This window comes from Salvelinus fontinalis, chromosome 21 (genome assembly GCF_029448725.1).
Source record: "Salvelinus fontinalis isolate EN_2023a chromosome 21, ASM2944872v1, whole genome shotgun sequence".
Lineage (NCBI taxonomy): Eukaryota > Metazoa > Chordata > Actinopteri > Salmoniformes > Salmonidae > Salvelinus > Salvelinus fontinalis.
In genome coordinates, this window is record NC_074685.1 from 41702371 (window position 1) to 41729560 (window position 27190).

Genomic DNA, 27190 nt, shown 5'->3' on the forward strand with positions numbered 1-27190 from the left:
TCATCAAGGCAAAGGGTGGAATCTCAAATATAAAAAAATATATGTTTTATTTGTTTAACACTTTTCTGGTTACTACATGATTCCACATGTGTTTATTTCATAGTGTTGATGTCTTCACTATTATTCTACAATGCAGAAAATAGTAAAAAATAAAGAAAAACCCTGGAATGAGTAGGTGTGTCCAAATTTGGGACTTTTACTTTTACCCCCTTCTCTCGCCAATTTCGTGATATCCCATTGGTAGTTAGTCTTGTCCCATCGCTGAAACTCCCGTACGGACACAGGAGAGGCGAAGGTCGAGAGCCAACACGACTCTGCCAAACCGGTTGTGTCCCATTTCTAAAATCAGTCCCTGATTCGAGGGGAAAAATGAAAAAATGCAGTGGAACTGGCTTCGAAGTCCAGAGTTGAGTTTGAGGGACATAGCCTATTACTGACATCACCAGCGAGGCAGTGTGTTATTTGGAAAGTAGAACACATACTGCTTGGACAGCATTCAACACTGTGACGTATTGAAATACAATTGAATCGATTATTGTGGCTGGTTCACTGGCTTCGTTTTAAAAGCTGTCTTGTACCATTTGGAGGGAAAACAACTAGTGACTGGTGTTGTGTCTGTTCCATACAACAATAGTGTTTTTAAAATATTCAAATCAAATTGATGATGGCTCCAACTCATATCACCTTGTCCTCTAAAGGGGTTTGATGGGTGATTATTTATGACTGTTATTCATTTCATTTAATAAGCAGCATAAACTTGTTGAGCAATTTCTTTTGTAAAATTATAACAGTGACTATAACGATTTTCTTGTTCAGTGTCTATGCATTGTGGACCAATATATTGTTAACTAATTACTTGTACTAAAAACTAAATCAGGGTACCTATGTTGTTTGAAGGGCTCACTTGCTAAACAAACATGTGTCTCAATGTTCAATCCCTGTATAAGTAAAAGATAAATACAAAATAAAATAAAAACAGGCTATATTATGAAATTATGAACAGTTACATGTTTGTTCTTCATCAATAAAACATATATATTGCACAACATGTGTTTAACTTTTCTGGAAAGAAACGGGCTACTCAAACTATGTTGATGCATTTCAAAAGGATTATAACTATAGCCTACTAATGTTGATGCGCGCTTAAACGTATTGGACTTCAATAACTGTGTCATTGACACTAAGGCAGAAGTAAACAACAAAACACAACAGAACACAGATCGTATCCTCTCAAACCCCTAGTCGATTATCCTTCATCAATCATCTGTGGTAGCTTGGTTAACAGACAAGTTAACAAACGCATTGAAAACCGCACACAAGGCTACAGTGCGCAGTAAATAAGTTATTTCGTTACCTCCAACTGCGGAAGGTCAGGGTCCAGTTGGGTGAAGCTATGCAAGACAACAGGGCTCGCATCCCCGGCGACCTCTAGTTTCACCCCGTCCCAGATGTTGCGTATCCTCCAGGTGCTGGCATCGAACATCACATCAGGGGAACCCAGCTTGATACTGCGTCCCTCGCACTGAGCTCCCGTTAGATAAACCATTGGTGTCGTCCGTCGGTATCGCTACAACAGCAACAATGTCATATGAAGCCAACGCCGTGGTAGTCTTCCCCCATGTCTTGCGGGTAAAAACGGCGTCCCGTTCTTTCTCTCAGAAAAGCCTTTGACAAACCGAACACCCAGGAGTATGTTGGCTACTACTGACTGCTCTCTGTGTTTGTTGTATATATGTCTGCTCTGCTCCGGGAAGCGGGGACAGAGGTTGGCTGGGTTAGCTTGGAAAGAATGGGCCAGCTCGTTTTGCATGGCCCGGTGCCCGGGGTGAGTGGAGATTTAACTTAAGGACCAATGGAATGATCTAAAAAAAAACACAAACTCCGCTAACCGGGTCACCGGGCCATGCCAAACGAACTGCCCATTCAGCCGGGTCCATAGCTCCTCCCCCGACGCAGGAACGCCTGCCCCCTCGTGAGAAGGTGATGTCATTTTCGCAGCAACGTGATGTGGGCAGAAAGTCGTTCTGTAGGAGATAGGTCGAAAACTGTACAGCTCTTAAAACGATTCACACCCTTATGTTATCCATCCTATGCTGTATTCTTGCACTTCAAAAATATAGGTTTGAAATGTACACGGAAATGTACACAGAAATGACATTTTAACTCGCAAATAGCACTTGCTTTTTTTGTATTTCTATATAACCTTTATCTAACCCGGACGACGCTGGGACAATTGTGCACCGCCCTATGGGACTCCCGATCACAGCCGGTTGTGACACAGCCTGGGAACGAACCAGGGTCTGTAGTGAAGCCTCTAGCACTGCAATGCAGTACCTTAGACCGCTGCGCCACTCGGGAGTCCAAAGTATTTCTATGATCTGTATCCATACCATGAGAGCAATATTAGGCTATTTTACCCTTTTTCTGTTTTTAATATAGGCCTAGCTATAGATATCCTGTAGCTATCCTGTATGTATGTGTTGCCTAACCTTCTGTTCATTATCATTTGTATTAAATCTATTAAGCCTACCTACCTTATAACCTGCCTCCTTACTGTCATCCATGATAGAAACACTGACATATATTCTATTACATTAAAGCATTGATGCATATTTCATATTTTTTCATTCTCCTTCCTCCAGTCTTTGTTTCTTAGTTAGTTAGTACTTGTATTCTATTATTTTACGATGATAAGCACTTTGTCACCTGTATTGGAAAGCGCTATTCATATAAAGTTATTGTTATTATTATTAAAGGCAATGTTTGAAAAACCATATGTCTTTCACAGTTTAAAGATTAAGCTGTGAATGTGAAATACTTGAATGAGACAGAAACTAACTCATTTGTTTTGTTGAGTACAGAACATGGCAGTCTGAGCTGCCCCCACACATATCCTCAACAACCTTTTGGTTGCTCCACTTTCTACATCTGTTTTGCGTTATGTGTGGGCTGAGCCGCCCGAGTCACTGCCAGTAAACGCAGGCTGAAAACAAAGTCAGGGAGGCTGAGGAATGTGAAGAGGGAGAATGGAGAGCAGAGAGGGGTGGGGGTTTAGGGTTTGGGGCTGACTAGGGACAATGTTGGGGTGCTGCTGTTTTCAGTGAAAAACTAAGGTCATTAGTGGGTTTTGAAGTGAGTATAAGATTTAACTGAGATGTGGTTGTTTCACCTAGCTATCTTAAGCTGACTGGATAACTAAAATATAAATGTAAGGGTATCTTTGCAGAAATGTGAATGTGTTATTGTAATGAAACATGTAATAGTATGTATATATTTTGTGTTTGAGCGTGTGTGTGAGTGAGTGCTCACGTGTGTGTGTAGGAATGTAATGCTAACCCTATTAACGCTGCACCAGCGGTCATCGGTCAAATTCCATGTGACTGTTGAGTCACGGTAACCACTACAAAACTGCGCTCTGTAAATGAATGGCGCTGATAGGCGTTAATAGCCAAACTTGCTAACAGCCCTCAAGTCACAAATGGCCTAGTACTCAATCAATCATTCAATCAAATGTATTTCAAATCAAACACTTTATGATTAAATTGGAATAATCTGAACGATGATAATAAATGATTGATGATGGAAGTTAGAGGTCCTGTTCCCGAAATGTACCCGGGGATTTCCCACCCGGACCTGATATGCAAAAATACATTTTTAAAACATTCCATGGTCTCCGTGGATCTTATTTCAAACTCAAAGCCAAACACAACAGCAGCTATCTGAGACGCATATTTGATGCGAGGCTAATAATTAGCTGGTTGATAAACTGAATCAGGTTAGTAACATCTGAGGTTGAAGTGAAAACATTCAAAAGGGTAGCTCCCCAGGAACCGGGTATCACCTGTTACGTAGTGAGAGCCAGTTCCTCAAACAGCTGGTTGAAAAAAAACTGGACGAGCTCCATTTGAGACTGAAGAACTGTAATAACTTATGTTCCTCTGAGTTGTGGTTGAACAAGGACATGGATAATATAATGTACATCTCTGGTTTTTCTAAACATCGGCAGGACAGAATGGCAACTTCAGGTAAGCTTTGTTAACAATAGCTGGTCCGTGACCTCTAATATTAAGGAAGTGTCGAGGTTGTGCTTCCCTGAGTTAGAATAAGCTGTGGACCATATTTTTTACCAAGAGAGTTTTCATCTATATTTTTCCTAGTTGTCTATTTATCCCCATAAACCGATGCTGGCACTAAGACTGACCTCAACGAGCTGTATAGTGCCATAATCAAACAAGAAGATGCTCATCCATAGGCGGCGCTCCTAGTTGCCAGTGATTTTATCATGCAGGGAAACTTAAATCCGTTTTACCTAATTTCTTCCAGCATGTCACCTGTGCAACTAGAGGCAAAACAACTCTAGATCACCTCCACACACAGAAATGCTGTGACGTCTACTCCCGCTCATCCCCTCCGGCATTCGACCGGTATACTACCGGTATACTAACCACTGGTACTGGCATCCATTATTACACACACCTGGCACCAATCATTACATGCACCTGCACTTCATCATGAGGCACACCTGGACTCCATTACCTCACTTATTACCCTATATGTGGCACTCCCTTAGGTTCTTTCCCCAGTCAGTATTGTTTCTGTGTCTATGTTAAGACACCACTATGATGGTGTCTCGTTCCGTGTTTGTTGGTTAATTAAACATACCACCTGCTTCTCGACTCTCAGTGTCTTTGTTACAGAATACTTACTCAAACAATGGAAGCAGCAGGAAAACAGAATATCTCCCAGACAGTCGACGAGCAGGGATACCTTCTTCGTCAACACCCCGACCAGCTGGCACAACTGGAGACAGCTATGGAAGAGGTTCTTCGCAGTGTGCAACATCTTGAGCATACCCGGGAGGTGTTGCCGTCAACTAGCAGAGGATACTCTACAACCAGTCGACCCAGCACAACAGCCCATTCAGCAACAAGCTCAGGTCAGTGATGCCCGTTTATCCCTCCTGGATAAATATGAAGGCACCCCATCTAAATGCCGTGGCTTCCTACTTCAGTGCTCCCTTTACTTTGCGCACCAGGTGGGAGCCCCCACCACCGAGAGGTCCAAGGTTGCCACGGTTATTTCTCTGCTGACGGGGCGGACATTGGAATGTGCCACTGCTGTCTTGGAGAGAGGAGAGGAGGACCTAGATTCATATGAGGGGTTCATGGCTCTGTTGAAATGTATCTTCGATCAGCCCCCGGAGGGCAGGGGGACCTGAAGGCTGCCGAGTACACACCCACCTTCCGGACAGTAGCAGCATTCAGCGGATGGAATGAGCCGGCACTTCGTACGCTCTTACTGAGCTCCCCTCTGTCGGTTTCACTGCCATTTTGGTGGTTGTGGATAGATTTTCCAAATCCTGTAGTTTTATCCCTCTCTCTGGTCTCCCTATTGCTCTCCAGGTCACTGAGGTACTATTCCAGCAGGTCTTCTGGCATTATGGCCTTCCGGAGGACATCGTCTCCTACCGTGGCCCCCAATTCACATCACGGGTATGGAGAACCTTTATGGAGAAGCTCGGGGTCACAGTCAGCCTCACTTCCGGGCAGGGGAAGAACCAGAGGCTGGGGAGGTCCCTGAGGAGTCACTGTCAGGACCGGCAGGGAGTGTGGGCCCGATTCCTTCCATGGGCGGAGTACGCCCAGAATTCGCTACGTCACTCCTCCACTGGTCTGACCCCTTCCAGTATGTTCTGGGTTTTCAGCCAGCCCTGGCTCCATGGACCCCGGACCAGACCGACGCTCCTGTGGTTGATGAGTGGTTCAGGCGCGCAGAAGAATTTTTTGAGCAATGCTAAGGTGAGACTTCAGTGCGCCGTCCACCGTCAAAAGGAGCAGGCAGACCGCCACCGCAGTGCGACCCCTGTGTTCCATTCTGGGGATCGTGTCTGGCTCTCTACCAGGAACCTCCCACTCCGCCTGCCCTGCAAGAAGCTGATCCCCCAGTTTGTGGGGCCTTTCAAGGTTCTCCGGAGGATCAACGAGGTGACGTACAGGTTACAGCTTCCCAGTGACTACCGTATCTCACCTTCTTTTCATGTCTGACCGCATAGGCCGGACCCCCCTTGATATCCCGGAGGGGTGTCATGGGGTACAACATCAAGTAGAGGGAGCACTCCATTACCTCCCTTATATCTGGCACTCCCTTAGGTTCTTGTCCCAGACAATATTGCGTCTGTGTCTATGTTAAGACTACGATGTTGTCTCATTCCATGTTTGTTGGTTTATTAAACGTACCACCTGCTTCGACTCTCAGCGTCTTCGTTACAAATGCATACAAAGCTCTACATTGCCCTCTATTTTGCAAATCTGACCATAACTCTATCCTCCTGATTCCTGCTTACAAGCAAAAACTCAAACAGGAAGTACCGGTGAAGCGCCCAATATGGAAGTGACTACTGTATCTCACCTTCTTTTCATGTCTCCCTTCTCGGGCCAGTGGTTCCTGGTCCCCTAGCTGATGCTGTCCACCACGACACCCCTCCACCCCCCTTGGACATCAAGGGGGGTCCAGCCTATGCTGTCAGATCCCTACTGGACTCCCAATGTTGTGGGGGTCGGCTCCAATACCTGGTGGACTGGGAGGGATATGGCCCAGAGACGCGGTGTTGGGTTCCAGTGGAGGACATTCTGGATCCCAACATCATCGTTGATTTTAACCTTTGCCGCTGTGGCTAGAGCCGTGCGTCGGGGGTGGTACTGTCACGTCTACTCCCGCTCCTACCCTCCGGCGTTCAACGTCACCGGTATACTAACCACCGGTCCTGGCATCCATCATTACGCACACCTGCACTTCATCATGAGGCACACCTGGACTCCATTACCCTATATCTGGCACTCCCTTAGGTTTTTTCCCCCAGTCAGTATTGTTTCTGTATCTATGTTAAGACGCCACTACGATGTTGTCTCGTTCCATGTTCGTTGGTTTATTAAACGCACCACCTGCTTCTCGACTCTCAGTGTCTTTGTTACAAATGCATACAAACCATCACCCTCCATTTTGCAAATCTGACCATATCAAATGTATTTATAAAACCATCCTGATTCCTGCTTACAGGCAAAAAGTCAAACAGGAAGTACCGGTAACGTGCCCAATATAGAAGTGGTCTGATGAAGCGGATGCTAAGCTACAGGACTGTTTCGCTAGCACAGACTGGAATATGTTCCAGGATTCATCCAATGGCATCGAGGTGTTTACCACATCAGTCACTGGCTTCATTAATAAGTGCATCAACGACGTCGTCCCCACACGTACATATCCCAACCAGAAGCCACGGATTACTGGCAACATCCGAGCTAAAGGCTAGAGCTACCGCTTTCAAGTAGCAGGACACGAATAAATCCGGCTACACCCTCTGACGAGCCATTAAAACAGCCAACGTGTCAATGAAGGACTAAGATCGAATCCTAGCATGTCGACTCTGACGCTTGTCGGATGTGGAAATGCTTGCAAACTATCACGGATTACAAAGGAAAACCCACCCGCGAGCTGCCCAGTGACAACGTCCCATGTGGCTTAGTTCGTAGAGCATGGCGCTTGCAATGCTAGGGTTGTGGGTTCAATTCCCACGGGGGCCCATATAAAACATGTATGCACTCACGATTGTAAGTCCCTCAGGATAAGAGTGTCTGCTAAATGACAAATGTAAATGACGCGAGCCTACCAGATGCACTAAATACCTTCTCTTGCTTCGAGGGAGCAACACTGAACCATGCATTAGAGCACTAGCTGTTCTTGACGACTATGTGATCGTGCTCTGTAGCCGATGTGGGTAAGACCTTTAAACAGGTAAACATTCGTCCACGGATTACCAGGACAAATACTCGGAGCATGCGCTAACCAGCTGGCAAGTGTCTTCACTGCCATTTTTAACCTCTCTCTGACCCAGTCTGTAATACCTACATGTTTCAAGCAGACCACCATAGTCCCTGTGCCCAAGAACGCAAAGGTAACCTGTCTAAATTACTATCGCCCCGTAGCACTCATGTCTGTAGCCATGAAATGCTTTGAAAGGCTGGTTATTACACACATCAACACTATCATCCCAGACACCCTAAACCCACTCCAATTCGCATACTGCCCCAATAAATGTACAGTATTATGCAATCGCTATTGCACTCCACACTGCCCTCTCCCACCAGGACAAGAGGAACACATATGTGAGAATGCTGTTCATCGGCTACAGCTCAGCATTTAACACCATTGTGCCATCCAAACTCATCACTAAGCTAAGGACCCTGGGACTGAACACTTCCTGGACTTCCTGACGGGCTGTCCCCAGGTTGGGGTCCCCTCCTGTACTCCCTGTTCACTCACGACTGCATGGCCTCGCACAATTCCAACACCATCATTAAGTTTATTTACGACATGACGTGGTAGGCCTGATCACCGACAATGGTCAGACAGCCTATAGGGAGGAGGTCAGAGACCTGGCAGTGTGGTGTAAGGACAACCTCTCCTTCAACGTCAGCCAGACAAAGGAGCGGATTGTCGACTACAGGAAACGGACGGGTCACCACGCCCACATTCATATCGACGGGGCTGTAGTGGAGCGGGTCGAGAGCTTCAAGTTCCTCGGTGTCCACATCACTAAGGATCTATCATGGTCCACCAACACAGTCGTGAAGAGGGCATGACAACACCTCTTCCCCCTCAGGAAGCTGAAAAGATTTGTCATGGGCCCTCAAATCCTCAAATATTTCTACAGCTGCACCATTGAGAGTATCTTGACTGGCTGCATCACCGCTTGGTATGGCAACTGCTTGGCATCAGACCGCAAGGCGTTACAGAGGGTAGTGCGTATGGCCAGTACTTTGCTGGGGCCGAGCTCCTTGCCATCCAGGACCTCTATACCAGGCATGTCAAAGGAAGGCCCTACAAATTGTCAAAGACTCCAGCTACCCAAGTCATAAACTGTTCTCTCTGCAACCACACGGTAAGCAGTACCAATGCACTAAGTCTGGAACCAACAGGACCCTGAACAGCTTCTACCCCCGAGCCATAAGGATGCTAAATATGTAGTTAGTTAAATAGTTAACCAAAACAAACTGTTTTTTGACTCATCACATACGCTGCTGCTACTGTTTATTATCTATCCTGTTGCCTAGTCACTCTATTCCTAGTTATACAATGGCAAGAAAAAGTATATGAACCCTTTAGAATTATCTGGATTTCTTCATAAATTGGTCATAAAATTTGATCTGATCTTCATCTAACTAACAACAATAGACAAACATACTGTGCTCAAACTAATAAAACACAAATTATTGTATTTTTCTTGTCTATATTGAATACATCATTTAAACATTCACAGTGTAGGTTGGAAAAAGTATGTGAACCCCTAGGCTAATGACCTCCAAAATCTAATTGGAGTCAGGAGTCAGCTAACCTGGAGTATAATCCTTGAGACGAGATTGGAGATGTTGGTTAGAGCTGCCCTGCCCTATAAAAAACACTCACAAAATTTGAGTTTGCTTTTCACAAGAAGCATTGCCGGATGTGCAATGCCTTGATCAAAAGAGATCTCAGAAGACCCTAAATTAAGAATTGTTGACTTGCATAAAGCTAGAAAATGTTACAAAAGTATCTCTTAAAGCCTTGATGTTCACCAGGCCACGGTAAGACAAATTGTCTATAAATGGAGAAAGTTCAGCACTGTTGGTACTCTCCCTAGGAGTGGCCATCCTGCAAAGATGACTACAAGAGCACAGCGCAGAATGCTCAATGAGGTTAAGAAGAATCTTAGAGTGTCAGCTAAAGACTTACAGAAATCTCTGGAACATGCAAACATCTCTGTTGACGAGTCTATGATGCGTAAAACACTAAACAAGAATGGTGTTCATGGGTGGACACCACGGAAGAAGCCACTGCTGTCCAAAAAAAACATTGCTGCATGTCTGAAGTTCGCAAAGAGCATCTGGATGTTCCACAGCGCTACTTGCAAAATATTCTGTGGACAGATGAAACTAAAGTTGATTTGTTTGGAAGGAACACACAACACTATGTGTGGAGAAAAAAAGTCACAGCACACCAACATCAAAACCTCATCCCAACTGTAAAGTATGGTGAATGGATTATCATGGGTTGGAGCTGCTTTGCTGCCTCAGGTTATGGAAAGTTTGCTATCATCGAAGGAAAAATGTATTTCCAAGTTTATCAAGACATTTTGCAGGAGAATGTAAGGCTATCAGTCTGCCAATTGAAGCTCAACAGAAGTTGGGTGATGCAACAGGACAACGACCCAAAACAGAACAGAAGAACAGAAGAAAATACGCCTTCTGGAGTGGCCCAGTCAAAGTCCTGACCTCAACCCGATTGAGATGCTGTGGCATGACCTCGAGCGGTTCACACCAGACATCCCAAGAATATTGCTGAACTGAAACTGTTTTGTAAAGAGAAATGGTCCAAAATTCATCCTGACTGTTGTGCAGGTCTGATCCTCAACTACAGAAATCATTTGGTTGAGGTTATTGCTGCAAAAGTAGGGTCAACCAGTTATTAAAACCAAGGGTTCACATACTTTTTCCACCGTGCACGGTGAATGTTTACAGACTGTGTTCAATAAAAGACATGAAAACGTAGAATTGTTTGTGTGTTATTAGTTTAAGCAGACTGTGTCTATTGTTGTCTATAAATTTGATGTCCAATTTATGCAGATGTACAGGTAATTCCAAACGGTTCACATACTTTTTCTTGCCACTACATGTACATATCTACCTCCATTACCTCATACCCCTGCACATCGATACTGTACTGGTACATTGTGTATATAGCCAAGTTATTGTTACTCAATGTGTATTTATTATTACTTGTATTATTATGTGTTATTAGTTTTCTATTATTTCTCTATTTTATTTTTCTCTGTAATTCACTGTTGGTCGACACCTATTTTTTACGAAGCATGTGACAAATAAAATGTGATTTGTTCACTAACTAGACTCTTCCCATCCATCCCTTAGTGGGCCTTGTGTCAAACAAGACTGGTCAAATTAAAACAACATGCACTCCGATTGGCTAGCCCTTTTACCACATATGCAGAGTTCCACTCAAACACAACAGGAATTCCTGGGCAAAAATAAAATAAAAAGGGAAAACATGCAAAAACAAGGGAAAACATGCAAAGGGAAGATAAACCCAGATGCAGGCCACAGAGTCGACTACTAACCAAAGAAGACATGGTTGTCATTTACTGGGTGGGAAAGAGATGGGACCCCAAGGTCGTTCACACACTGTTAGCAAACAGTCCCTGTAGCACAACAACGGGGGGTGATATAGTAGTCATGATTATGGTGTAACACTGGTGTGGTACTCAGGCCTGGCTCCTGTCGTTATGTAACTCCAATGACAGGGCATAGAGGCTCTTCCCTGTTGCTTTGTGGAGGCTTACTATGGGCTATAATTAGATGCTTTGTCAGTATCCACGGTAACCTGCAGGTGAGGTTCAGAAAATAATTATAGGATGCCATTTTATTAGTTGGCCTGGCTTTTTTGTGATCCCAGAATATTACATTTTTATTGTAGCGGAAATAGCTTGTGTGCTACTGCAGTGCATTTGTTCTGTAGTTTTTATGATTCTCAAGCACTTTATATAATGGTGTGGGAGCTATCAACCTCTGTCATCACCAATGGGTGAAGCACTGCAGAGATTTCCTCTTATTTTTTGCTCATCAAACATGTTTTTCTGTCTAGATGAGAGAAATTAATTTGAAAATAGCATGCTTACACAGAATAAGCCAATTCCTGGACTAAAAAATATTCTTCATTTTCATCCGGGAAATCGTCCCAAAGAGTACAGGCACATTTGTATACATATAACCCTTTTTGGTTCTAGGTAGGACCCGTTGGGGTTCCACGTAGAGCCATCTGTGGAAAGAGTTCTACATGGAACCCAAAAGGGTTCTACTTGGAAGACAAAACGGTTCTACCTGCAACCATAAAGGGTTATTCAAAGGGTTCTCCTATGAGGACAGCCAAAGAACCCGTTTAGGTTCTAGATAGCACCTTTTCTTTCTAAGAGTGTAATGGAGGAGATGGAAATGGAAGAGCATTTCTCCCAGTGTCACCTCACCTCATCTTTATAATTACTACACTGGTAAATATATTTGAAACCAGGCATAGTTCACCAGCTCTGAAATGCAAAGCATCCAGGATACACTAGAATAAACCATTCCCATACCCACTATTGTAGGTGACCGAACCATCCATGTTCTCTCTCACTCTCTCTCACTCTCTCTCACACTCTCTCCCTCTCTCTCTCACGCTCTCTCCCTCTCTCTCTCACTCTCTCACGCTCTCAACTCACTCACACAGCAGAGGTCATCAATATCTTTCACATCTTAAAAATGAGATACTGTGGATATTCAGTGTCATAAAAATAGTATGACAAGTTCAACACTTTGAAAGACGCTCACAAAGTAATGCTTGGGGATAAAACATGTAACTCTCTTTTTCTCTCTCTCTTATTCTCTCTCCCCCAACCTACTGTACAGCAGAGCAGAGGTCATCATTACAGATATGGTCGACATCCCCTCCTCCTCCCCCTCCCTTTTCCCCCTCTCCTTCTCCTTCACCCCCTCTCCTTCTCCCCCTCCTGGTTGAGAAGTGTAAATAAGTTGTCATTAGAAAGGTGGAGCAGAGAAGATACTGGAGATTACAGAGACTACAGAGTAATGACACTGGAGCTGATAAGAACTCCAAGGGGGCTGACAACGATACAGACTCCCAATTTCCACCTCTTATCTCTGGTACACCACATCCAGGAACAGAGCCTGGCTGGTACTATAGCCGGGCCGGGTGGGCTTGTGGATTGGGAAATGAAGAGGAGTTTTGGCAAAAGCCTGGTTGTCTGAGGAAATAAAAGTAACCACTGGAAAATTTGCCTAGTAAGATGGGAAATGATCTGGTGATTTACCAAACTTATGTCAAAATAGAAATACCAGTCCCAAAATGCTTACTTTGTCAGCGCTCAAGTTTTCAAGATATGTAACTTTCAAAATACAGAAATAACAATGTCATGAAACCATTAAAGTGGCACTCCAGTCTCCTTTTCACCTCATTTAACAACTGATTTACTTAACAAAAGGCACATCTCAATAGGTGGTCAAAGCACGTCATGACATGGCACGATTCATATACTTCTAATGTGATCTGTCCACTTACAGGGCAAGGAGAAACAAATTCAGTCAAAGCTGGTTGGCTGGTGTCCGTGGAAAGATGGGAAATTATCCTAATTTTGCTACTTAGTGTTGTCACTCACTAATAGCGCCTTCTCTTTCCAGAACTACCTTACATCAATCATACATGACCCCTGATGTGTGCCATAAAAACAAACACACATCACACAAACCAGCACACACAGAACATGTCTAAAGTTGACCGCAAAGGATTCACATGCACAGAAGTTACCAAACACGCAGACACCTCTGAACCTACTTCAAACGTTCCGAAAATAACTTGGCATGGTGACACGTTTTACACAGTAAAATGGACACTTTCGTTTGCAGATCATTATATCAAAGTGACACTAGATCATGTTTTGTATTGTGTTGCTTGCTTGCTTGCTACAATGCTACTCAATCCTGATTCTATGAGCATCCATGAAAGGCTGTTGCCCTGTGCCATGTTAATAATAGCATCAGTGCACACATAAATACAGTTGAAGTCGGAAGTTTACATACACCTCAGCCAAATACATTTAAACTCAGTATTTCATAATTCCTGACATTTAATCCTAGTAAAAATTCCCTGTTTTAGGTCAGTTGTGATCACCACTATATTTTATGAATGTGAAATGTCAGAATAATAGTAGAGAGAATGATTTATTTCAGGTTTTATTTCTTTCATCACATTCCCTGTGGGTCAGAACTTTACATACACTCAATTCGTATTTGGTAGCATTGCCTTTAAATTGTTTGACCTGGGTCAAACGTTTCAGGTAGCCTTCCACAAGCTTCCTACAATAAGTTGGGTGAATTTTGGCCCATTCCTCCTGACAGAGCTGGTGTAACTGAGTCAGGTTTGTCGGCCTCCTTGCTCACACAAGCTTTTTCAGTTCTGCCCACAAATTTTCTATGGGTTGAGGTCAGGGCTTTGTGATGGCCACTCCAATACCCTGACTTTGTTGTCCTTAAGCCATTTTGCTACAACTATGGAAGTATGCTTGGGGTCATTGTCCATTTGGAAGACCCATTTGCGACCAAGCTTTATCTTCCTGACTGATGTCTTGATATGTTGCTTCAATATATCCACATAATTTTCCTACCTCATGATGCCATCTATTTTGTGAAGTGCACCAGTCCCTCCTGCAGCAAAGTAACCCCACAACATGATGTTGCAACCCCCGTGCTTCACGGTTGGGATAGTGTTCTTCGGCTTACAAGCCTCCCCCTTTTTCCTCCAAACATAATGAAGGTCATTATGGCCAAACAGTTCTATTTCATCAGACCAGAGGACATTTCTCCAAAAAGTACGATCTATGTCCCAATGTGCAGTTGCAAACCGTAGTCTGGCTTTTTTATGGCGGTTTTGGAGCAGTGGCTTCTTCCTTGCTGAGCGGCCTTTCATGTCGATATAGGACTCGTTTTAGTATGATCATTTTGTACATGTTTCCTCCAGCATCTTCACAAGGTCCTTTGCTGTTGTTCTGGGATTGATTTTCACTTTTCGCACCAAAGTACGTTCATTTCTAGGTGACAGAACACGTCTCCTTCCTGAGCGGTATGACGGCTGCATGGTCCCATGCTGTTTATACTTGCGTACTATTGTTTGTACAGATGAACGTGGTACCTTCAGGCATTTGGAAATTGCTCCCAAATATGAACCAGACTTGTGGAGGTCTCCAATTTTTTCCCTGATATCTTGGCTGATTTCTTTTGATTTTCCCATGATGTCAAGCAAAGAGGCACTGAGTTTGAAGATAGGCCTTGAAATACATCCACAGGTACACCTCCAATTGACTCAAATTATGTCAATTAGCCTATCAGAAGCTTCTAAAGCCATGACATCATTTTCTGGAATTTTCTAAGCTGTTTAAAAGCACAGTCAACTTAGTCTATGTAAACTTCTGACCTACTGGAATTGTGATACAGTGAATTACAAGTGAAATAATCTGTCTGTAAACAATTGTTGGAACAATTACTTGTGTCATGCACAAAGTAGATGTCCTAACCGACTTTCCAAAACTAGTTTGTTAACAAGAAATTTGTAGAGTGGTTGAAAAAGGAGTTTTAATGACTCCAACCTAAGTGTATGTAAACTTCCGACTTCAACTGTACAGCTACATTCTTTCTCCTGGCCAATAAGAATAAAGTACTTAACTTAGGACCTGCCTGAGTGTGCACCCTGATCTGTTCCCATGGCAAAACCATGCTGACCAAAGCCTAAAAGAGTGACCTGACCTGATAGGCTGTCTCCTCCCCACATCCTACCCACCAACCGGTGTTAACTTACAGATCCTACCACATAACAGGAAACTGACCTAGGATCAGAGAAATAGTACATTAGTAAAAAATCCTCACGCCACTGTCCAGATAACGTGCACACTATAGAGTGCATATCAGTTTGCATATGCGTTCAATTCAAAGGTGAACTGTAGCATATTACACAAGCATATTGTAAGCAGTCACAACAGATTCCCACACTACCACTGTCCTAGCTCTCAGTCTCCACACCAGACACCTGCAGTCAGTGATCCCCTCTCAGTCTCCACACCAGACACCTGCAGTCAGTGATCCCCTCTCAGTCTCCATACCAGACACCTGCAGTCAGTGATCCCCTCTCAGTCTCCACACCAGACACCTGCAGTCAGTGATCCCCTCTCAGTCTCCACACCAGACACCTGCAGTCAGTGATCCCCTCTCAGTTTCCACACCAGACACCTGCAGTCAGTGATCCCCTCAGTCTCCACACCAGACACCTGCAGTCAGTGATCCCCTCAGTCTCCACACCAGACACCTGCAGTCAGTGATCCCCTCTCAGTCTCCACACCAGACACCTGCAGTCAGTGATCCCCTCTCAGTTTCCACACCAGACACCTGCAGTCAGTGATCCCCTCAGTCTCCACACCAGACACCTGCAGTCAGTGATCCCCTCAGTCTCCACACCAGACACCTGCAGTCAGTGATCCCCTCAGTCTCCACACCAGACACCTGCAGTCAGTGATCCCCTCAGTCTCCACACCAGACACCTGCAGTCAGTGATCCCCTCAGTCTCCACACCAGACACCTGCAGTCAGTGATCCCCTCTCAGTCTCCACACCAGACACCTGCAGTCAGTGATCCCCTCTCAGTCTCCACACCAGACACCTGCAGTCAGTGATCCCCTCTCAGTCTCCACACCAGACACCTGCAGTCAGTGATCCCCTCAGTCTCCACACCAGACACCTGCAGTCAGTGATCCCCTCTCAGTCTCCACACCAGACACCTGCAGTCAGTGATCCCCTCAGTCTCCACACCAGACACCTGCAGTCAGTGATCCCCTCTCAGTCTCCACACCAGACACCTGCAGTCAGTGATCCCCTCAGTCTCCACACCAGACACCTGCAGTCAGTGATCCCCTCAGTCTCCACACCAGACACCTGCAGTCAGTGATCCCCTCTCAGTCTCCACACCAGACACCTACCAGGTGGTCCAGTATGAGAGGAACATCCAGCATACACATCATCATGGGCTGGACCAGGGCTCGGTGGAGGCTGAAGGGGGACTTGGACCCCATGCTGCCCCAGGGACAGTCTTGGCTTGGGCTTGGGTGGCAGGGCGCCCCTGGCTGGGGCTGTGGTCCTCCAGCTCTCAGACCCTACTAGAGGGCTGAAGCTGAACCAAAGGTATCTCTCCTTATGAGTCTTCTGCTGCACTTTCCTTTATCTATTTTTCTCACTTGTTGTTTTCCAAAATGAACGAAGGGGAAAAAGTGTCATAAGTAGACGCCTCTTCTTTCTACTCAGACTTTCTCTTTCCTGTCTATCTCTCCTTGTCCCTTTCTCCTTCCCTTCTCTCTCTCTCCTTGTCTCCTTCTCCGTCTCTCTCTTCTTGTCTTTTTCTCGTTCTCCTTCTCTCTCCTTGTCTCTTTCTCCTTCCCGTCTCTCTCTCCTTGTCTCCTCTGTCTCTCTCTCCTTGTCTCTTTCTCTATCCCGTCTCTCTCTCTCCTGGTCTCCTTCTCTCTCTCTCCTTGTCTCCACCTCCTCCGTCACTCTCTCCTTCTCTTTTCCTTGGTCTTAAAGTCGCTGTAAGATCCTTATGACATGCTGCTACACGTTAGAGCACACCTGTCCACTACTTTGAGACACTCACGCATTGTAAACCTTAAAGGAGTGCTGGGGTGTAGGAGGCGAATCAGCGAGCAGGTACTCACCACTCCCTCGCTCTCCTCTCTGAACAGCTGCTGATAGAAGGCTATGGAGTGTTACTGGAGAGAGAGAGAGAGCGAGAGAGCGAGAGAGCGAGAGAGAGCGTGCGTGCGTGCGTGTGTGTGTGTGTGTGTATGAGCCAGGGGCGAGAGAGAGAGAGAGGACTATTAATGATTGAGTACCAGAGAGGGAAGAAAACAAGCTTCTACGTGCTTTCTTTTCCAAGGGACCTCTGTTGCCAAGGTCAGTAGTGATGCTTTGTGTGTGTGATCATCTAACATAAACATCTACAACACAACGGACAAATCATGTATGTGTGTAGGTGTGTGTGTGTGTGCCTACAGTGCTGAGGGCCATGGCTGACCAGTTTAAGAGCACTGCATTGGGAAATGTATGCATGAGCGTGGAATATACAGTCAGCAGTCTCTTTCCACTGCACATAGCACAAAAAGAGCACTCTAACACGGCTGTTTTTCCTGTTCTATGCGTCTCTCTCATGTGTAAGGTTACCTGATGGCATGCCGGAACCATAAAACACCACATCAGCCACTGAATTCGGAAGTCACTGTTAAAGTATAATTACACAGGACAAGGTGCCTCGGAAATTCACCCCTAAGTACATGGAGACACATTTCACCTGCTCTTAAAAATGTTCTGTAAGTTTGTGATGAATGTTAATTCTACACAAAAGCATAACTGGGACACAACAACAGTCTGGTGTAGAACGAAATATGGGGGGATCATCCGGGGTAGAACGAAATATGGGGGGATCATCCGGGGTAGAACGAAATATGGGGGGATCATCCGGGGTAGAACGAAATATGGGGGTTGATCTGGGATGTGCATCCAGGACGTCCAGTGCGGAATACGTACGGGATGGGAACTCGCTCTACAGTGCTATTCTAGCTATGACTCACAGATTGACCGGAACATGATACATGACTGTAATATAGGAGGCTTACTCCATCTAAACGCTTTGCTCGTTTGAAAATGTGCCTCTGCCAGACACTTCTAATGATTATCAGTGTGATATCCCGCCTCGGGGGAAATGTGGAATCACACAGAGACCAGACGCGCTTTCTTATCACATAACAAATGTCAAATTCCCTCGCTGGGTGATAGCTATCAAATTTGACGCAAAGCCGGTTGTCAGGATTGTGTTATTTCACCTTTCATCAGAGCGTGAGGTGGCAGTACGAAGGCAAACAAGGCTTGACTTCAGAGAGCCAGTGCCAAGGAGCATGGGGATCAAGGGATAGATAGCAATTATGCAGGGTGGTATGCCAGCAGCATACCACCCTGCATACCACTACTGGCTTGCTTCTGAAGCTAAGCAGGGTTGGTCCTGGTCAGGCCCTGGATGGGAGACCAGATGCTGCTGGAAGTGGTGTTGGAGGGCCAGTAGGAGGCACTCTTTCCTCTGGTCTAAAAAATATCCCAATGCCCCAGGGCAGTGATTGGGGACACTGCCCTGTGTAGGGTGCCGTCTTTCGGATGGGACGTTAAACGGGTGTCCTGACTCTCTGAGGTCATTAAAGATCCCATGGCACTTATCGTAAGAGTAGGGGTGTTAACCCCGGTGTCCTGGCTAAATTCCCAATCTGGCCCTCAAACCATCATGGTCACCTAATAATCCCCAGTTTACAATTGGCTCATTCATCCCCCTCCTCTCCCCTGTAACTATTCCCCAGGTCGTTGCTGCAAATGAGAACGTGTTCTCAGTCAACTTACCTGGTAAAATAACGGTAAAATAAAATAAATAAATAAAAAATAAATTATGATGATTAGAGCAACCTAAATGGATAGCTGAGGTGAAAAGGTCAAAGAATGAAGTGGATATATAGAGAGTTTATGGACAGAAACAGAAATGGGTGGACAAAAGAGAGAAGATGGAGGGGAAATGCATAAACTGACAGTAAATAAAGTGCACTCAAACAAAGGATGGATGAGAACGCAGACAAACTAATTACAAACCAAGAGCTTGGGGGTAAGACTGAATCTGTGCACCAGGTATGTTAGGAAGCAGCAGCAGAACCCATATTAAGATGCAGAAGCAAAACTCAGCCGACGCCGCAGAGCTTTCGTCGTTATGGAGACAGCCGAGCACTCATGCGCACTACCAACGCTGCCCGTGTGAGTTCTGACTGCCGGCCAAGACACCAAGGCACTCCTCCAAGATGGACACGTCCAAAACGGTAAATGTCTCATCCTGCTTTACAAAATGTTGGTAATTCTCCAAAACCTTTCAGGCAGGTAGCCACCTCTCATGTCTTGAACATGTTGAGCCTGACAAGGAGGGAGTGCTCACTGGACAAAAAGCAAATGTTCCCGGAGCATCAAGGAGAACCCGGAACAAATGTTAGGGAATGTTCTTTAAACCTCTATAACCTATAGTCCAAGTAAGATTCTGGCATATTACATGAATCTACAGTAAAAATAAGTACCACGGGCTAGGAAGACCAAAGTGTTTGGGATCCCATGTCATGTGACAGGAAGTGTGGAGGATCTGGGGTCTGGTCACTGGATGATAAGTCAACTCCACTTCCTGTGGGTCATATGCTCGGTTCCATATTTATCTCCAGCTCTTTGCCTGATACCCCTTCGGTAGAAAATAAGAACATGGCTCCACCTACACCTACGGAGGTGTGATGATGGTGGTCAGGCACATCTCCATCATCATATGTTTCTATCTGCATTTCACTTCCTGAGTGTGCTGGCCACATCTTCCCCCATCCATACAGACATGTATCATGTCAACACTCCACAGAGGATCACATTTAAGTGCATGAGGATATGCTATATGCTTCACAACTTAATCCAAAAGTATATCATCACAGTGAGATAGCAGCTTCCTCCAGGGAAGCCCAGATGTAGGGATGGAGCAGCCTCCTTCCTCTCTCTGACAGACGACAGGAGACAGAGAGGTGTGTGTGTTTGACCTGCGTCTACTCAACTGGAAGGAGAAAATGGTTGCTGTGTCAAAGAGCAGCTAAACCGGGATTCGACGATGTGGCAAAACAAGCGCTAGGCTACACACACCACCTCCTTTGTTCACATACTGTCCCTGACTGGCCAGGTGCAGCGACTGACCAGCTGCCATGGCAACACAGTGACCATTCCCTGCCCCCCCTCCTTAAGACACAATAGGCAGAGAGATATTTATTGAGGCCTCATTGGCAGCCCCCGTAATTACAGCTTTCCTATTCACATAATTGTTTTGTTAGAACGTTGACTTTGACTTTCTAGCTACAGGCATTTTCATGTCTCATGTCAACTCTTCATCATGTAATAAATACTACCGCGTCTGACTAGGCCTATATGACACGCATTCATGTGTTTTGTCTCAGGGAAGACCCCTCGGGGGTCCTCCCAGCCGCCTGAGCACAAAAGCTTATCCCCGTTGAGAGGCTTTCAACAATTAACGAGCGGCGCATCTGACTGGCAGAGTGGAAAACAACTGTCTGTCAGAGGGATGGAGATGGGCTCACAGCCAAGAAGCTTCTCAGCCATCTGATGTCCTGATCCCCACTGTCTCCAGAACAGTCTAACAAGCCACCCCAGCACAGGGGAGGCCAAAGGTCAGGAGTCAGGTCAGGGGTTGTTATAGAGGCAGAACAGACACACACAGAACTGCGACAACCCACAGACGTGTCTTGCAGCAACAACAGATTATGAGACTATGATCGTCCTTTAAGATTCAAGACTTGACTGACTTATTCAAAGACTTTAGACTTGACTTCTGGCTCAATGACTTGAGACTCAACTCAGAGTCGTGCTCAATGACTTGAGACTTGTCCCAGAGTCATGGTCAATGACTTGAGAGACATAGGATGACTTGAGAGACTTGAGTCTGACTCATCCTCAAATGCTTGAGACTTTACTCTGAATCGTGCTCAAAGACATGAACCTTCATTTATTTCACCTTTATTTAACTAGGCAAGTCAGTTAAGAACAAATTCTTATTTACAATGATGGCCTACCCCAGCCAAACACTAACCCGGAGGACGTTGGGCCAATTGTGATGCCGCTCTATTGGACTCCCAATCCCTGCCAGTTGAAATACAGCCTGGAATCAAACCAGGGTCTGTAGTGATGCCTCTACCACTGAGATGCAGTGCCTTAGAGCACTGTGCCACTTGGTTCAACTCTGGTTGACTCTGGTTCGTGACTCTGGTTCGTGCTCAAAGACTTGACTCGAACTTGCCCTAAGTGACTTCTGGGCAGGTCTGGCACAGTCTCACTGATTTGCAGTGCAAGATGATGCATCTATCAGGACCAATCTCTCTCTTTATAGCGACACGTGTTTCGATGAATTGTGGCTATTACTGTTTCATAACTCAATGTACATGCTCTTTGTCTCTGAGACTTCGTGTACCATAGTGAAACAGGGTGGGCTTTGGACATCAACAGCATATATCCTCCCTGTTCCACCAACCTTTACTCCCATCTGTTTACCTTTTCTCAGCTAACCGCTGACAGATCCATTGTCGGGTTTCATTACAAGCGCATTGAGGAGAAGTCACAGGGTCTGGCGCCAGAAGCTGAAATGTTAGCTCTGATAAAAGGTTGAGTGGGAGGTTGGAGGTTGGTGCTTTATGTCCTTTATGACGTATGATATCATGATCATCCTCCCTTGGCCTTTCATAGTCTGCAAGTCTTCCCACCTGGTCAACCCCTCCATGAATGTTCCTCCATTTGGCTCTCATCACCCTTAATTCAGGACGGATGCTTCCACACCCTATCCCTGTACTGTACAGCACACACTGTCCATGCTGTACACAGTCATAAAGGATGTGCTTCCTTGAGCCCTCAGCAAGGGAAGCATGGTAGAGGGGAAACATGGCGAGAGTGGTTGATGTCATTTATGGGGTTAGCACAGAAAACAGGAGCAAGTTTTAAACCAGTGTTTACCCTGCCAGATACAATTGAGGGGAACAATGCATGTAAACTTTCCACACGTCTTTATTGGTCCAGTTTCACTCACTCATTACTCCAACCTTAAATCCAAGCATATGTACAATGCTATAATTTGCACATAAAATGTGTATCAATGTTGAACACATACACAAAAACACACAAACTTTATATACAATTATAGCATTGTACAGTTTGATTGGTGCAGCCAGGCATAACCAATCGACCCCATGGCCAGAGGGGCCCAGAGTCTGATCTACCACCATTATCACACTGAAGCAAAGCATGCCCCACCGCTTCTATAGCAACGAGGGAAGAAAAGAATGATGTCACCGCTATAAGTTACTGAAGGCACAGATATAAATAGTCCAAGGCATTAATAGTATCTGCTTTCTACCAGACCAGAATAAAGCATCAACAGCTGATGCTTTTGATGTAGCAGAGAATGAAATGTGTTTTTTTCTAATAAAGACAAGGTACATCTGGTGCGTCCAGGAACACCATGCACAGCCAATCAAGACTACAGCACTGCAGACACGCACACAAACAGAGCCTCGGTCGTGACACTATTGTTGGTGGCAAATGACCTGTGTTCTTTTGGGCATTGCCTACCGTCTGTGAGGGGGGTGTAAACCAGGTGCAGCCTATCATTCAATTAGCAACCAAGGGACAGAGGCACAAATGAGCTGAAAACGCTGGGGGAGAAGCCTCACCCAGCACTACATAAGGCCTTTTCAGAAGGAAGGAACAAAGTGAGAAAATGGAATGAGGTGCAGAGAGATGCATTCCAATACTATAAAATAGACTATCATGGATAGTAATGCAAATAGTAGTTGCTACATTATCTTGTCAGTAAACATGCTCTTAACTCACATCTCTTTGCCTCATCCATACAGCTAATAACACAACAGTTGGTGTCAGCAGTGGGATCTAACACTGCAGGTATAGTCACAACAAATGAAGTACTGACTACACTTAGAAAAAAAGGGTTCTTCAGCTGTTCCCATAGGAGAACCCTTTTGGGTTCCAGGTAGAGCCCTTCTGTAGAAATGGTTCTACCTTGAACTAAAAGGGTTCTACCTGCAACCAAAAATGGTTCTTCTCTAGCTAGAACAAAAGCGGTACCCGCTGTGTGCTGACCCGGTAGCGACGAACCTGGCATTTGCAATTGTAGAATCGCAATGCTCGTCAGTGGCCAATAACTTGACTTTGAGACAATCAGAGAGCAGAAACTCCCACGTGGGGAGGCCAACAGGAGTGACAACAAAAATAAATGGGGCATTTTCTCTGTAAATACATGGTTAAATATCATGAGCCAGTCATATTTCATATGAAATGTAGGCTATGAGATTGTAGCTAGCTAAGTGCACAGACACAATACTAAATACTTCCTCCAAGCTAGCTAACCACCGTAGCTAGTATTGACATTATAATTCAATCACAATGAATTAGTTTGCTGTGCTAGCTAGCGAATATGCTCAAGTTAGCTAGCTAGCTAAACATTTGGCTATGGACTTGCACTGGCAGTATGGGATTATGGAGAGTGAATTAAATTGTTTCTTCGTAATCTTGCTAGGTAGTTAGCTGTGGCCATCTGGCTAGTATCAACAAGGGCTGTCCACAAAAAAGCAACATTAGCGCAGCTAGCAAGCTAACATTGGGTTCTAGACCATTAACTAAGCAACACAGAAGGACATGCATTGCCAAACAACGCTACTGCCACCTTCTGGTTTGGAGTATTTTAACAAGGCTGAGTGGCTGACGACTTCAAGTTCTTTACTGTGTGAACACAAAAGAGATTATACTAAGTACTGTCTGCAGGCAAACGTTTGTGAGTGAGTGAGAGAAAGCAAGTGAGACAGAGAGAGAGAAAGAAATAGAGAGACAGAGAAAGGGAGAGAGTGAGAGAGAGAGAGAGAGAGAGAGAGAGAGACAGAGAGAGTGTATGTTTGCTTGTTCTGTAATTGATATTGAAGGTTAATCAGTGAGAGTGAGGGGGGTGTGCATAATAATATATATTTGTGAGTGTATAGACGTCACCAGTGACATAACTACTCTGTACAACACGTTCAAGCCAAACCAATCAAACGCACCCAATCAAAACACACCAAACCAATCAAACACATTGACTAGGCTAAAACTAGACTTTTAACATATTATTTCCTTTCCGCAGTTTCAGGCTTCTCTACGATAACTCCACGGACTGCTACAAAACGACAACACATTTAAGCTTCAGGCAGCTCTCACTACTAGCCTACATGATGATGGCACAACACCTTCGGCCCCTCGCGGTCATACACACTAACACCCAGGCAGAAACAACAACTAGTGTCCCCTCACATTGTGACAGCGTGACCTTAGGCTGGTGACCAGAGGCCAGAGCCAAACAGAGAGAGAGACTCCATTCAACTCCTCGTATTGTCTCCTTGCCAAAGGAAGTGGCGTTTATCCGCCCTCACGTTCTTCATGATTGCACTCCTTTGTCTGCCGATGAGCGTAATGGAGGAAAAAAAAAAAAAACATGAACAAAGGTCTCGACAAGTAGACCACGCGCAGCTACGAGAAACCATGTTAACGGTTGATTGTAACATTTTTGTGCGGCCATTGCACTGCAATGAACCGCAAGTGTTGCTCATGGTTCGTGGTTGCTCATCAGCTGCACTGCTGGTAATTAGATCATATTCATATTGTTGACCTTGAGTTCATTATAATGAGGGAGAGGGGAGGGGGATTATGGGAAGGTGGCTGGCTGGCCCTTTGTGACATCATCCCCTGTATTGGTTGGTTGGGGGAGTTGTTGATGATGATTGATGAGGGCAGTGTGTCATGTGACTTCCCATAAAGCACGGATGACTGTCAGGCCCTATTCCTAGAGGAGCTGACGCCATAGAATTACAATGGGTATAAAATACATTGCAATTCAAATCCATGTTCCGTGATGTGTGGTTTGGTGGCCATATTGGGTGTACTATTTGGACTGTTTGGTTAATTGATAGTTATCCCATCCTTATTCGGAAATTTGTTTGGAAATGTGTTCTCTGTGGCCATTGCAAGGAATGCATAAATGTACACAATGTACAAATAGAATGAACTCACTGACAATTCGCAATATCACATTCACCAAATCAGCATGATACTGTGAAAAGCCGTGAAGTTCATTAACCGTATTCATGATGATTATTTTCCCATTGCTCATGTACCTCTGCTTTCATTTCACAAAGCAGAGGTTTCATGTCCTGTGAACACATGCAACTTTTTTCAGCCTTTATATAACATTCTTCTCCTGAGCTTTCAAAAGAACTCCCTGCATACAAGTACCAGCACAGCGAGCAGAAACATCTGGAAAAAAACAGCTCACAGTGTAAACCAGTGGTTCTCAAACCTCTCCTCAGGGACCCCCAGTCGTTCCATGTATTTGATCTATTCCAGAGTTAGCACACCTGAGTCAACTTACCAACTAATCATCAACCCTGAATGTGAATGGGTGAGCTAGTTCAAGGCTACAACAAAGATATGAAACGTCTGGGGGTTACAGAGGAGAGGTTTGAGAACCACAGCTGTAAACAGTTGGGTCGGGCAACAATTCACCGGAGTGACAGAGACATCTACTGGACATACCAGGTCACACAACTCTATCTCAGCTGGTTCCAATGTATCGTCCAACTCACACCAAAACCTGAAGCACCTACTTCCTCATGTTAACCCAAGCAATAGAAGATATGTAGATAGTTAACTTATGTAAATTATGCTTAGGAGCTATTTAAGTTGATGGTCACATAGCATACAAACTAAAAACCACATTTGTGAAACCCTACGAATGCATAAGAATTTCATACAGCCATCCTTTTCAAGTCTTCTCCTACAATGCACTCATTTTTGAAGGCAGTGAGTACAGTCCTGGCTAAGTGAATTGGAGGACTCCCCATTTTCCCCCAGTGGTCCGAGCTGGGCTGTCTGCCAACGGGGGCTTAGGTCCACAGGCTTGGCTGTCTAACCTGTTAGCATAGCAACGCTCTCGCAAAGGGGGCAGCAGAGGACACAGAGTGTGTGATCTGTTTTATAGGGGCTACTCTGAAGTTTATGGTCACACTATACTGTACATAGGCTGCCATTCCTGAAGTCAGACGTACTAGTACTAGGCAACATGCGTGCACACACACTCACAAATACAAACACATATATCTGTTTTCGAGAACACTCATTCTCATAACCAAAAGTTTACTAAGGGTCACAGACAGCAGTGTCAATCTCCAGTTCCTGTGTCAAATTACAAACACATTATAAGTGGGGGGTCCTACAGTGCTTCCTGTAACACACACGCACGCGCACACACACGCATGCATCCACACATGCACGCACACACACAGCAATACTTTGGTTGCACAGAGAGAGACTGATCTGGCTGGGGTGAATGGGTGTGCTTGGCCGCACAATAAGACTGATCTCCAATCAGACAAATCGTATGAAAGAGAAGGAAAGCAGAAAGAGCCACGGTCTGTAAGATTTCCACTAATTTTAACTAATGAAATAGCCTACACCCCTTGATTTGGAAAAATATGACTTCTAAATAGCTTCATAATCAGATTAGTACAGCTGTCTTATTGAGTCATGTTTAAAAACGAAGACCTACTACTGCATTCATGTTTTTGTTGTCATAGGAGGCTTGCAGAGTGTAGCTTTAAAGACTAAAGGAACAGAGAGAAACAGAGATTGGAAGTGTAGCTAATCGAGGACATAAAGTTTCTGAAAATGTACAAAGTGTCTATCTATCGATCCCTTCCGGATACATTCCAACGCAGCATCTGTCACTCTACCCTCTTATCTGTTATTTATTGACCTAGCTCTGGCTCAAGTCCAGCGAGACTTCACAATCTCACACCTACAACTCTCTTCAGCCCTTTCGTTCCCATTCAGACTGCCAGAGAATGAGACCTA

General features: G+C 45.0%; 1 protein-coding gene across 2 annotated transcripts in view; it reads right to left on the reverse strand.

Moving 5' to 3' along the window:
- LOC129818920 (ral guanine nucleotide dissociation stimulator-like) overlaps positions 1–27190 on the reverse strand; it is an 82687-nt gene that overhangs the window by 47202 nt on the left and 8295 nt on the right. The window contains exon 1 of one of the 2 annotated variants that reach the window (XM_055875273.1): positions 1355–1780. The exons of the other annotated variant lie outside the window; for it this stretch is intronic. Within the exon in view, the coding sequence (XP_055731248.1) occupies positions 1355–1546 (192 nt within the window). The 5' untranslated portion in view covers positions 1547–1780. Of the gene's footprint in view, positions 1–1354; positions 1781–27190 lie in introns of those variants that run through there. 2 annotated transcript variants of the gene reach the window in all.